This window comes from Nicotiana tomentosiformis, chromosome 7 (genome assembly GCF_000390325.3).
Source record: "Nicotiana tomentosiformis chromosome 7, ASM39032v3, whole genome shotgun sequence".
NCBI classification, from domain to species: domain Eukaryota; kingdom Viridiplantae; phylum Streptophyta; class Magnoliopsida; order Solanales; family Solanaceae; genus Nicotiana; species Nicotiana tomentosiformis.
In genome coordinates, this window is record NC_090818.1 from 109,507,511 (window position 1) to 109,520,464 (window position 12,954).

General features: G+C 40.9%; 1 protein-coding gene across 1 annotated transcript; it reads left to right on the top strand.

Annotated features, from left to right (window-relative positions):
• Nucleotides 1–6,491: 6,491 nt before the first annotated feature.
• LOC138896186 (uncharacterized) lies at nucleotides 6,492–12,611 on the top strand. Its single transcript, XM_070180974.1, has 7 exons — nucleotides 6,492–6,509; nucleotides 6,786–8,114; nucleotides 9,091–9,552; nucleotides 9,649–9,715; nucleotides 11,353–11,494; nucleotides 11,719–12,013; nucleotides 12,486–12,611. The coding sequence occupies exons 1-7, from the start codon at nucleotides 6,492–6,494 to the stop codon at nucleotides 12,609–12,611; spliced, it is 2,439 nt and encodes an 812-aa protein (XP_070037075.1).
• The last annotated feature ends 343 nt before the right edge of the window (nucleotides 12,612–12,954 follow it).

Sequence of the window (12,954 nt, forward strand, 5' to 3'; positions counted from 1 at the left end):
TTTTACTTGAATTTGGCACGAATAAACTGATTTGACTTAATTTGCCGGATTTGAAAGCATGTCTACTTTTCTTGTTGAGACTACTGAAAATGAATTATAACTGTGTAACTCGTCACTATCTTTCAGTTCCTTATTTATTATTGTTACTTACTGAGTTGGGTGTACTCACGCTACACCCTGCACTTCGTGTGCAGATCCAGGAGTTTTTGGACGCGGAGAGTGTTGATATTTTGTGTAGCTGACCGTTGGAGATATCGAGGTAGCTGCCTGGCATTCGCAGTCCTTTTTTCTCCTTCCTTATCCTTTCTTTCGTCATATTTGGATCCAAATTATTATAGTCGTTTCATTTTAGACTGATTATGTATAGATGCTCATGGCTTAGTGACATCCCGATATTGGGAGCTATTTCCGCACTTGTGTTATGGGTTTTACCCCTTGTTTATGAATACTTTGCCTATTTCAAATGTCTTGAATTATTTTTTTGTTAAATATTTGGAGTATTTGGAAATAACGGCTTGCCTAGTACCATCAATAAGCGCCATCACGACAGGTTAGGATTTGGGTCATGACACCAGCTTGTTTGTTGGGATGACTTCTCCAAGAGAGTGTAGCTCATTGATAATGAAGGTGAAGTGTGTGTGCATATCCTGAATGGACTCATCTTCCTTCATTTTGAAAAGCTCATACTCAGTGGTAAGCATATCTATTTTGGACTTCTTAACCTGAGTAGTTCCTTCATGGGCAGTTTGAGAGCTTCTCATATCTCCTTTGCAGACTCACATGCTGAGACGTGATTGTATTCATCTGGTCCAATACCACAAATAAGAATTTTCTTTGCCTTGAAGTTCTTTTCAACAACCTTTCTATCAGCATCATTGTATTCTTTTCTCATCTTTGGGACAGTCCTTGTTCCCTCTCCAACAACTTTCATAGGAACAAAAGGACCATCATAAATTACATCCCACAGCTCTGAGTCCTCAGCTTTGATGAAGTCATGCATTCTTGTTTTCGACCATCCATAGTACTTGCCGTTGAATCTTAGGGTCATGTGATTGATTGTCCTTCCTCGAGGGTTGGTGGAGCAGCCATGATTAAGATCCTTTCTAGGTGTTAATCTTTTAGAAAGAACTTGCTCTAATACCAATTGATAGAAACTAGGGGTCTACCAAATAGTATAGAGAATCTGGTTCTCTATCAGTTCCCATAGTAAACAAGCAGTAGGTAATGGACACGCGATATTTACATGAAAAAATCCTTGTTCAAGGGATTAGAAACACGACCTACCACAGTAGGATTTCAACTCCACTAAACTTAGCAAACTTCATATTATAACCTATTGTAATCTAGAAATTAAACTATTAATCTCTCACCCCTTACAATTACTCTATTGCAAGCCCTTTGCAATAACTATATTACAAAGCAACACTCTTGACTAACTCTAGTCAAATAACCAAAACAATAATGGCCGAATAATATCTTACAGAATACTTCTAAAAGGCCGTGTAGGTATACTACTAAAGAATAAAAGACAAAGACTCAATAAACTTAAGGACTCAAGATATCTTCAGTGTTGGGATCTGGTCCTTGGTTTGTAGCAGCTTTGTTCTTGAGTGCACCTGGAGGAAACAATGTCGACTGGCACTTGAGATAATAGGTTTTTCAGATTGTCAAGTATTAGGTCAAACCTTGTATCATGTTCTATATATATGAAAGTGCATGTAAGAATAGATAGAGCCAATACAACTTTTGGTTTGGCCTCTAGTAGCAGAGACTGTGCCGCTGTACTGTTTTCAGTCGGTACAGTGAAATAACTTTTACAACTGTAAGGTTGAATGTACGACAGTTGAAGAACTTATCATATATGTTCCCTTATCTGGTTTCTCAAGAGCATTTGACCAGTCATCAAAATATATCACATCAAGCACAAAGGAACTGATCACATCAGCTTCCTATCTGATTCCATAACGAAGTTTGTCAAATCATCAAAACCCATAATAGCATAACTTATCGAATTTTAATAAATTATGCCTGAACTAGAGAGTTCAACGCATAATAACTGTACCTAACAATCAGTGCACAAGCCAAGGCATGTCATGATTACTTATCAATTTGAGCAGAAATCAAGAAGCACCTAGGACATATATATGCATAGGCGGAGATAAAATTTAAAACTTATGGGTTCGGAATTTTAATTCTCGTAAGTTATTGGGTTCTAAATTAATAATTTCTACATATTCAATAAATTTTAAGACAAATACATAGTTTGGATTAAAGCTATTGGGTTCGCCGAACCCGTAGGTTCTACTCTCCCTCCGCCCTTGTATGCATCTATAGACAGCATACTAACACGATCCAAGTGATAGAACCATCTTAACCTGTCTTCTCCTAAGAAACTAAGATGAGGTAAAATTGAAAATTGTGAGTTTGGAATAGAAAATCTTACTTATATAGTTATATTGCTACGAACGGGAGCTGCGAAAATATTTTGTCCCTGTTTTCTTGGAATAACCAGGATCAATCACTTTTTACGCTATAAGTCAATTAATAAACAACATCCAAAATCAAATCTTTATTGATAAATCTTCATGCACTTTAAAATAAAATTATAATTACAGTTGTATAATTGCTTTTAACAAATTCAATTGACTATAATCTTCTGGATAAATGATAAAGCAATTGAACCGATGTTCTCTCCTCTTATTTATTCTACTTGCAGCATTAAGGTACCAACACCATGGACTAATGCGCCATTTCAGAAAAATGAAATAGAAGTGTTGCAAAAGACGCAGGAGACTGTGACAGATAATAACAATAACTCTAGAATCACATTCATTTCTAGTCCCAATTCTGAATTCTGAATCGCTTGGAATCTGAAGGAGTGATAAGCTGTGACTAAAAATAAAAGTAATTTTCCTTTTAAAGTTTAAATCACTGTAGGAATAGAAACCGCCGATCTATCAAATATTCTTCAATCCCGAATTATGGAGTTGGCTGTAACAATAGTTAGAATCGACTATATGAATTCTCTATGTCGAAAAGAGGAAAAACAAAATACTGCCCCGCAAAAACAAGTGACTTTCAAATAATTTAACGAATTTATGCTGATAAATGTATATACACATGAATAATGATGTGTGGCTATAATTTCAAATTTTAGTACATTAATTACCTTACATTTTATGTGCTTTAATGTTAAACTACACTTTATTTGCGCGTAATGGAGTCTATTTTATGTGTAGGTGAATTGGAGATGAAATTAGAGCAACAGGAAGATTTAAATAATAAAGTGTGCTCGAAAACTATGGAAAGAAGAAAGAATGCATTAAGCAATGAAAAGATGAAGAAGCTCGCGAGGCGACCCTTTGATCTCGCGTGGAAGCTGGCGACATGAGCCTCTGAGCTCGCGTAGGAGCAGGCATCGCGAAGGGTGAGGCGAGCTCGAGCTCATGTGGGAGCTGGCGCCGCACAGTGTTAGGCGAGGTTCATCTCGCGTGGAGCCTCGCGAGGCATGGTCTGAAGCGCGCTTACTCCGGTTTTTGAAGGCTTATTTCGTCTCCTGATTTGACTAGTACTTGACCTATGTCGTTTAGGTATTGTCCTACACATATAAATAGACATATAACACCACTTTTGAAGCAGATTTTGCGACCAGAGGCAAGAATAGCTCGTGGAACGCCAGTTGGAAGATAAAATCATCGATTTCTACATTCTTTCATCTTTACTTTGTAATTTAGTTATGCAAAATATTTGGAATATTATTACTATGAGTATGAGTGGCTAAACTCCTAATCTAGGATTTTGATGGAACCTATTGGAGGATGACTTTCCTGTTACGTTAATATAGTTTTGCCGTAGTTTTTCTTTATTTGTTCAACTATGTTTATATTGTGGTTGGTTGAAGAGCTCTCAATCGACTGTGCCTATTTAGTGTGTATTACTTGGAAGAGAGTGCATATTTAGGTAGTTGTTGAACAATATCACTCCTAACGTATATGAGGGATCGATACGGAGGGCTTAAAGGTGGGATTAGGAATAACGAAACCTTGGTGCGATCCGAGTGAGCCGTAACTTAGTGCCAACTAGCGTAATTCGGAAGAATATATCTAGTAAATTATGGTAGTTACTCGGGAAAGAATTACGACACTCAGAGAGCTCATGATTAGTAGAGAAAACTTTGGCAAATTTATAGTAAACGTAGCAGAAAAGATTCCGGCAATCGGGGAAATCAGAACCTTAGACCATTTCAATTCTTGTCTACAACTTGTTCGTAGTTAGTTATTAATTACTGCATTTTTATTACATGATATTTAGTTAGTAAACATCCAACTTCTTATTTTAATATTTCTGAATATTGATTGCGTGAATTTGTGCGAGTCTAGTAGCTGTGCTTAATAGGTTAATTCCATATGGGATTCGACTCCTGACTTGTTAACCGAAATATATTTGCAACGACCACTTAGTCCTTTTTACAAGGCGTAGTTGGGCATGATCAAATTTTGGTGCCGTTGCCGGAGAATTAACGGTGTTATTAATTGCAGCTAAAATAAGTTCTAGAATTCTTAGTGTAGTAAATTTTCTTCATTTTAAAACTAAATACATTGAAGTTATAACGTTTGTAATCTTGGGTGTTACAGGTGCATGCCTAAAAACTCCTCAAGAACTGGTGAATTGTTCGAAGCATTATCAGATCTTGAGAAAGTTTTCAAGGCACTGAATCGTGTAAACAAGAAGGGAAAACAGCAACATAACTCAACAGAACAAATCGAACCAGACATGAATGACGGAATAGAAAATCTAAACAACAAAAACAATGCGAATGACCCGAACAATCAGGGTGTGGTGCCTTTTGTGCCAGAAGCAGCATTGTATGATTGGGCAAAACCCACCACTGAAAATCTGGCAACCGCAATTGCAGTCCCTCAGATACAAGCAGAATCTTTTCAAATCACAAATAACATGCTATATTTTTTGCAGAACAAGGGACTATTCTCAGGGTCTTACGTTAAAGATCCTCAGCAGCATCTGAAAAATTTCATGTCGATATGTGTCACACAAAGGCAACCTAATGTGACACCGGAAGCAATAAAATTGTTACTGTTCCCATTCTTGGTGATGGGAGAGGCTCAGACTTGGCTTAATTAACTCCCCATAAAATCCATCACTACTTGGGAGGAATTAGTTAAGTAATTTGTGAACAAGTTCTACCCACCCAATAAGACTGCAAACAAATTGATAAGATATTAAGCTACAAACAGAGACCACCAGAAATACTACAAGAAACGTGGGAGAGGTTCAAGGGTATGATGGTTAAGTTTCAACATCATGACATTCCAGATCAGATGTTGGGGCAGAGGTTCTACATGGGATTGGAAGACGGCTTAAAGGCCAATGTTGATGCTTCAGCGGGTGGAGCATTTTTGAGCAAATCATTCAGAGAATGCAAGATCCTACTTGATAAAATGACTTAAAACTCAGGATGGATGACAAGAGACTCTACGATCACTCTTGTAGTTCACTCTGTGGCTTTGGACCCAAAAAACTCCATAGCCGAAAATATGGCCACTCTGATGACACAAATGAGTATCCTCACCAAAAAGATCGATGAATCAGGCTAGAAGCAGCAGGTACACATAGTTGATACGACTAATAGGGGCTTATGTACACCATGCATTAACCAACGATATGCATGCTCCTGAAGTGCGGAAAGTGACAACCAGCACTATCAGGAAGATATGAACTATGTGGCCAATTATGGAGGATAGAGGCAAGGTCAGAATTAGGGGCAATAGAATTAGCAATATAGACCAGCACATCAGCAGTACAATAATAGCAGCAATCCTGGAGCTATGCGACCACAGGGTCAAGTTGTGCCGTGCCAAAGGCAACAGGGATACAACCAGCAAAATCAGCAGCTAGCCTATCAACAGCCTCAACAACAACAAATAGTGAGACAAGAAGATGGGTTGTCTGAAATTAAAGGAATGCTGCAACAACTGATTGGATCTAATGGTAAAATGCAAGAGAGAGTGGATGCACATGAATCAGCGATAAAAGGCATTGAGATTCAATTAGGACAGATATCAATGGCTCTGAATAATCGCCCCCAAGGGACGTTACCGGCAGATACACACGTCAATCTAAAAGAATAGGGCCCAAAACAGCTGATTACAATGAGTCTAAGAAATGGTAGAGACCTAGATCTAGAGCAAGAAATTGCTCGTGAAAGCCGACCAACTGAAATACTTGTTCCAGTACTCATTGAGGTAGATGATTCAACAAGGTTAACTGAGGTGACAATACAACATGCACAAGAGAGCACAAGTAAAGAAAAAGAGGTTGCGAAGGAGACTGAGATAGTACAAGAAACGACAGTAGAAGCAGTGCCTGAGCAGGATAAGACTCAAATCACAGGAAGGAAGCGACCTCCAGCACCATTCCCACAGAGATTGGCCAAATATCAGAAGGATGAATAGTATAAGAAATTCATAGAGATGTTGAAACAAATCCAGGTAAACATTCCACTGATTGACGCCTTGAGGGAGATGCCTGGGTATGCCAAAATGATGAAGGATTAATGTCTTGCAAGTTCGACTTCCAAGACTTAGCCACTGTTACCCTAACCCAAACCTGTAGTGTTGTCATGACGAGACCCATAGCTGAGTAGTTGTCAGACCCAGGGAGTTTCACAATCCCATGCACAATAGGCAGCTATGCTTTTCCTAAAGCATTGTGTGATTTGGGGCCAAGCATAAACTTGATGCCCTTGGCTATCTACAAAAGGTTAGGCATTGGAAAGCAAGACCTACATCCATGTTACTACAGCTAGCCGACCGGACAGTGAAGAGGCCATTAGGTATCTTGATGATGTACTAGTGCAAGTTGGAAAGTTTGTGTTTCCAGCAGATTTTGTCATTCTGGACTGCCGGGTTGACGAGGAGATTCTCATAATTTTGGGAAGACCATTCTTGGCCACTGGGAGAGCATTGATTGATTGTGAAACTGGAGAGCTAAAAATGAGACTGAATGATGAAGAGATAACAATCAATGTGCAGAAGTCTATGCGGCGACCAAGTGTATTTACTAACTGCTCTCTAATAGAAGCTGTGGATGTAATTTTGGAGGAGGAAGATGAGATTCTGAACGCTAAAGACCCTCTAGCAGACTGTCTCACGAACTTAGAAGAAGTAAATGGAGAGGACTTGGCGAATTGGGTGCTGGCTCTTGAAGGCCAATGGTTCTGGAAAAGAGAGCTTGAAATTGAGTCTTTCCACTTAGAAGAAAGAAAGACTCCTCCAGCTAAGCCATCGATCGAAGAGCCACCACAGTTGGAACTGAAACCGCTACCACCTCATCTCAGGTATGATTTCTTGGGACCCAACTCTACTTTACCTGCTATTATCTCATCTGGTTTGTTAGATGTGCATGAAGAACAGCTTTTGCAGGTATTGATAGAGTGCAAAACTGCAATTGGTTGGACCATTGCAGACATTAAGGGTATCAGCCTGGCCTTCTGCATGCATAAGATTTTACTGGAAAGAAGAAACATGAAAGAAGTCGTGAAAAAGGAAGTGATAAAGTGGTTAGATGCGGGAATCATTTTTCCCATCTCCGACAGCAACTGGATTAGTCCATTTCAATGTGTGCCAAAGAAAGGTGGAATGATTGTTGTGCAAAATGAGAACAACGAGCTGATCTCAAAAAGAATAGTCACGCGATGTCAAATTTGCATGGACTATAGAAGATTGAACACGGCCACCCAAAAAGACCACTTTCCCTTACCGTTCATTGATCAGATGCTAGATAGATTGGCTGGAAGGTCCCACTTCTGCTTTCTGGATGGATACTCGGGGTATAATCAGATCTCCATTGCCCCGGAAGATAGAGAGAAAATGCCATTCACTTGTCCATATGGTGTCTATGCTTTCCAGAGAATGTTGTTCGGCCTATGCAACGCACCCGCCACATTTCAAAGGTGCATGATGGCCATATTCACAGATATGGTAGAAGACATAATGGGGGTCTTCATGGATGATTTCTCAGTGGTGGGAGATTCATTCGATGATTGCCTAAAGAATTTGAAAAGAGTGCTGAAAAGATGTGTGGAGACTAATCTGGTGCTCAATTGAGAAAAGTGCCACTTCATGGTACAGGAAGGTATAGTCTTGGGGCACCTAGTGTCAAGCAAAGGCATTGAGATGGATCGTGCAAAGGTTGATGTGATTGAAAATCTACCACCCCCACTTCCGTTAAGGCAATAAGAAGTTTCCTTGGCCACGCCGGTTTCTACAGACGGTTTATAAAATATTTCTCCAAAATTGCTGACCCCTTGTGTAAACTGCTTGAAAAATATCACCCTTTTGTGTTTTCTGATGACTGCAAGGTAGCATTTGAGGAGTTGAAGAAGAAACTGGTGAATACACTAATCATAGTGGCCCCCGACTGGGGCAACCTTTTGAGCTGATGTGCGATGCAAGCGACTATGTTGTAGGAGCAGTTCTTGGGAAGCGAAAAAATAAAGTCATGTATCTGATCTACTATGCAAGTAGAACCTTGAGTGGCGCCCAACTGAACTACACAGTGACAGAGAAAGAAATGCTAGCTGTGGTGTTCGCATTTGATAAATTCAGGTCATACCTGATAGGCTCAAAGGTAATTATTTACACTGACCATGCTGCCCTCAGGTGCCTAATTGAGAAAAGGGAGTCAAAGTCACATCTAATTCGATGGGTGCTACTGCTACAATAGTTCGACTTGGAAATCCGGGACCGAAAGGTAACAGAAAATCAAGTTGTTGATCATTTGTCCAGGCTTGAAGGAGCGGAAAAGAAGGTTGAGGTGGAGGAGATCATGGAGACTTTCCCAGATGAACAACTCTTAGCAACGAGCCTCTAGGCTACACCATGGTATGCAGATATTGCAAATTACCTGGCAAGCGGTATTGTTCCCTATGACTTGTCTTCCGTGCAAAAGAAAACATTTTTTCATGATTGTCGCATGTATTTCTGGGATGAACCATATTTGTTCAGGATTTGTCTTGATAACATGATCTGGAGATGCATTCTCGAGATAGATCAATCTTCTGTTTTGTAGGCATGTCATGCTTCACCGTTTGGAGGACATTTTGGAGGTGTAAGGACATCGGCTAAAGTGTTGGAGTCAGGTTTTTATTGGCCGACACTGTTTAAAGATGCACACTTCTTGGTGAAAAGTTGTGATGAGTGCCAACGGACGGGGAATATTTCCCGTCGACATGAGATGCCCATGAACCCAATTCAAGAGGTGGAAGTATTCGATGTATGGGGAATCGACTTTATGGGACCATTTTTCAACTCATATAATAACAATTACATACTTGTAGCAGTGGACTATGTCTCAAAATGGGTAGAAGCTGTGGCACTTCTAACAAATGACGCGAAGGCAGTTATTGGTTTTCTGAGAAAGAACATCTTCACCCGATTTGGCACTCCAAGAGCTATCATCAGTGATGGGGGCACCCACTTCTGCAACCGAGCCTTTGCAAAGTTGTTGGAGAAATATGGTATTCGCCAAAAAGTTGCTACTTCGTATCACTTACAAAGAAGTGGGCAAGTCGAGGTGTGAAACAGAGAAATCAAGAGTGTTTTGACCAAAACTGTAAATGCTACTCAGACTGATTGGGCGAGAAAATTGGATGATGCGCTATGGGCTTACCGCACTGTCTTCAAAACTCCAATTGGTATGTCGCCGTATAAATTGGTGTTTGGAAAGGCATGTCACTTGCCAGTGGAGTTAGAGCATAAAGCCTTTTGGGCATTGCGATAATTAAATCTGGACGTGGAGGCCGCTTGAACTAGTAGAGTCAGAGCTACATGAACTTGACTAGTTTCGGTACCATACTTTTGAGAGTATGAGGTTATACAAGGAAAGAATGAAACTGGTGCACGAAATAAACATTCTTGAATGAAATTTTAAGCCGAGAGATAGGGTATTATTATTCAATTCGAGATTGAGGTTGTTTCCAGGCAAATTGAAGTCAAGATGGTCAGGACCATTTCGTGTGCTAGAGATTCATCCCACCGGAGCCGTAGAGATTGCTTCAGAAGATGGCTCTCGCAAGTTCAGAGTCCATGGGCACAAGTTGAAACATTATTTGGGCATGGATGACACGAAAGTAGTGTAGGTGACTCATTTTCTAGAGCCACCAAAGTTGAGCAAGCCTTAGGTCGATTGCATGCATCGTGCCGCGATGTTAAATCATGCGCTTCATGGGAGGCAACCCATTGTAATGTTGTATTCGTAGTTGATTTTTAGTGTAGTTAGAATTTTTCTTTTTATTTTTTAGGTACTAACATGCTTGCAAGTAATTTTGGCAACACGTACAGTCCACTGCACATCGCCTGGTCCCCAACGAGCTGGGCCAGGCGTTAAGCCTCGTGTCGCCTGATGGCAAGCTTGCGTGGGAGATCGCCTCGCAAGGGAAAATTAGAGGTTCTTCTCGCGCTAGGACTCGCGCCACACGCCCAAGAGCTCGCGAAGGAGCTCACCTCGCGAGGGGTAAGGCAATGCATCAACCTCGCGTCGTCAGGTAAGTGCATTTTTTGGTTATTTTAATTAATTTTTTCCCTTATTTCTTTTAACCCCCTCCCTTAAAAATCAAACCTAAACTCCCAAACCTCATTGCTCACAAAACATACTCAAGAACTCTGCCAAACCCCTTCCCTAACAACCCCATTGAAGACAAGCAATCTTCTGCTATTTCCTTCACTTGGAACAACAATTCAAAGGCAAATCCCTCCTCTTAAACATCTAAGGTATGATTTCTATCTCCTTTCTTTGGGCAATTTCGAGTTGGGTGAACGCATGGCAATAGACACAAAATTTGGGGTTGTTCTTTATTGTAACAACGTGTTTGTGTGTCCCACCCCATGAACCCCATAGGAATTGAGTTGCTATTGTGTGAACAAGTGGTAGTGCGGAACTCCCAAGCCAATTTAGGAGGGTGAGGAAATCCCTCACCCCTACAAGCACTCCCATTGCACTAGTGCATGCTAAGTATTTGTTATAATGCCTCAAAGGCATTCTTTGTCCCTATTGGAGCATGAGTCTCCGGGATTATCAGACTAGTGTTATGTAGTTGTGCACCACTTTAAAATCTTAAGTGTGGGGTGGCTCACCGGTAGCTCGATGCTTCAAAACTGGAGGAAGCACCCATGTGTCATTGCTTGATTCTCACGCTAAGAAAATATGAGGTGAAGTCTGAGTAACCTCATAAATTGTTGAAAATCATGTGTTAAACTCTTAAGTGTGGGGTTGCAAGACCATGTTTTGACATGTTGCAATGCAGCTTAAACTGATTCATGCTCACTTGTGTAGGTATGAATATGCCTCCAAGAAAAGACACTGGTAAAGTCAAAGCCACATCCACTGCTCCGTCTAAAGCTAAGGCTACCTCCGTACCTCCCCCGAAGAAGAGAAGGGGTAGGGGGGAAGCTACTTCCAGTCAAGGTGAAGGACTGTAAGTCATGGCAGCTATAGCAGCCACTCGTCCACAACCTCAAGGACAGCGAGAGTTTGGACTCAAAAGAATACCCCCACACACTAAGGATTGGTACAGGCATTGTAGGCCAAAACATGTACATCCAGAAGCTGCTATTCATGAGCGTCGCCTGCAAGCCAAGTACCAAGCAATTTGGAGGGGCATCTATGAGTTGGGGTTGAGTTATGTGTTCAAAAATACAGGGGATATAAATCTCAATCTGGTTCGGGAATTCTATGTCGGTTTGATCCAAAGGATCCTGAACAGCTGGTGCCGATTCGCGGATGGTTGATAGATTTTTCAGCCACGGCAATATGTAATTTCTTAGGTGCTCCGGATGTTCCTCAGGAGCCATTGGACTACTTCATTGCTCGTCCTACATATCGAGAGCTGAGACACACTCTTTGTGGTGTCAATTCTGTGGCAGCTTGGGTTCGGGATAATAAAACAAATCGGCACAGGATATTCTCCAAGAAGAAGATGAGGGCAGAGGCTCAAGTATGGCTAAAACTGATTAACACACGGCTCCTACTTTGCAATCATGACACGCGTATTAGCCGTGAGAGGACGTGTGTGTAATATTTCCTCATGACGGGTCAGAGGGAGAATATGGGTCATTTGATCCGCTACCAGATGTCTCTAGTAAGAACTAGTAAGAGGATCGATCGAATGCCATTTGCAAATATGTTAACTCAGTTCTTGTGACACGAAGAGGTTGAGGAGGAGAAAGCTTTCGATCATATCATTGATCAGCCCCTATGACTAATGGACATTACAAGTATCCGGGTTAAAGAGGAGACTGTGATGCCAGCACTGACAGGTGCCAAGCACAATGCTCGCGATGACAGCTTTATGGCCCATTTATATGGGATGATGGACTTGCAACTTCGGATCGGGGGACGGCCGGGTCACTATAGAGGAGAAGGCCATATTAGAGCAAGGATTCCCGCTCAAAGCTCATGCTCAGCAGCTGGTTGGGCTTGGTGATGGATACAGACTCCCAGACGATGAGGATGTCAACACACCTGAGCAGTCCGAGGCCGAGCAGGAGCAGTCAGATGATAAGGATAATGATGATGAGGAGGAGGAAGCATAAGATGAGGAGTGGGTAGCCTCAGAGGAGGAAGGCGATGACGCGGCTTGATCAGGGAGTTTTCCTACACCCTACTCATTTTTTTCTTATTTTGTCAGTTTGTGTATGCACTGAGGACATTACATGAAAAATAAGTGTGGGGTGGTAACTTGTAAATATTAGTCTTGTTTTAGTTAAATTTTATTTTTGTTGTTATAATGTACTAATTATGTTTTAGTTAGTGTCACCTTAGCCTTTTTTTTTAAAAAAAATGATAAAAATGTGTAGTGTCGTCTTGCTATGTAGAAAAAAATTGGACTCTTCCCGACGATGGATCTCTTAGATAGTTTTCTTGAGGGAATTAAGT

Excerpts from the sequence above, each read along its gene's own strand:
- LOC138896186 (XM_070180974.1), top strand. Across the intron at positions 8,115-9,090 it reads GATGTGTGGAGACTAATCTG|GCATGTCATGCTTCACCGTT; the intron begins GTGCTCAATTGA and ends TCTGTTTTGTAG. Across the intron at positions 9,716-11,352 it reads TGTCTTCAAAACTCCAATTG|GTATGAATATGCCTCCAAGA; the intron begins GTATGTCGCCGT and ends TCACTTGTGTAG.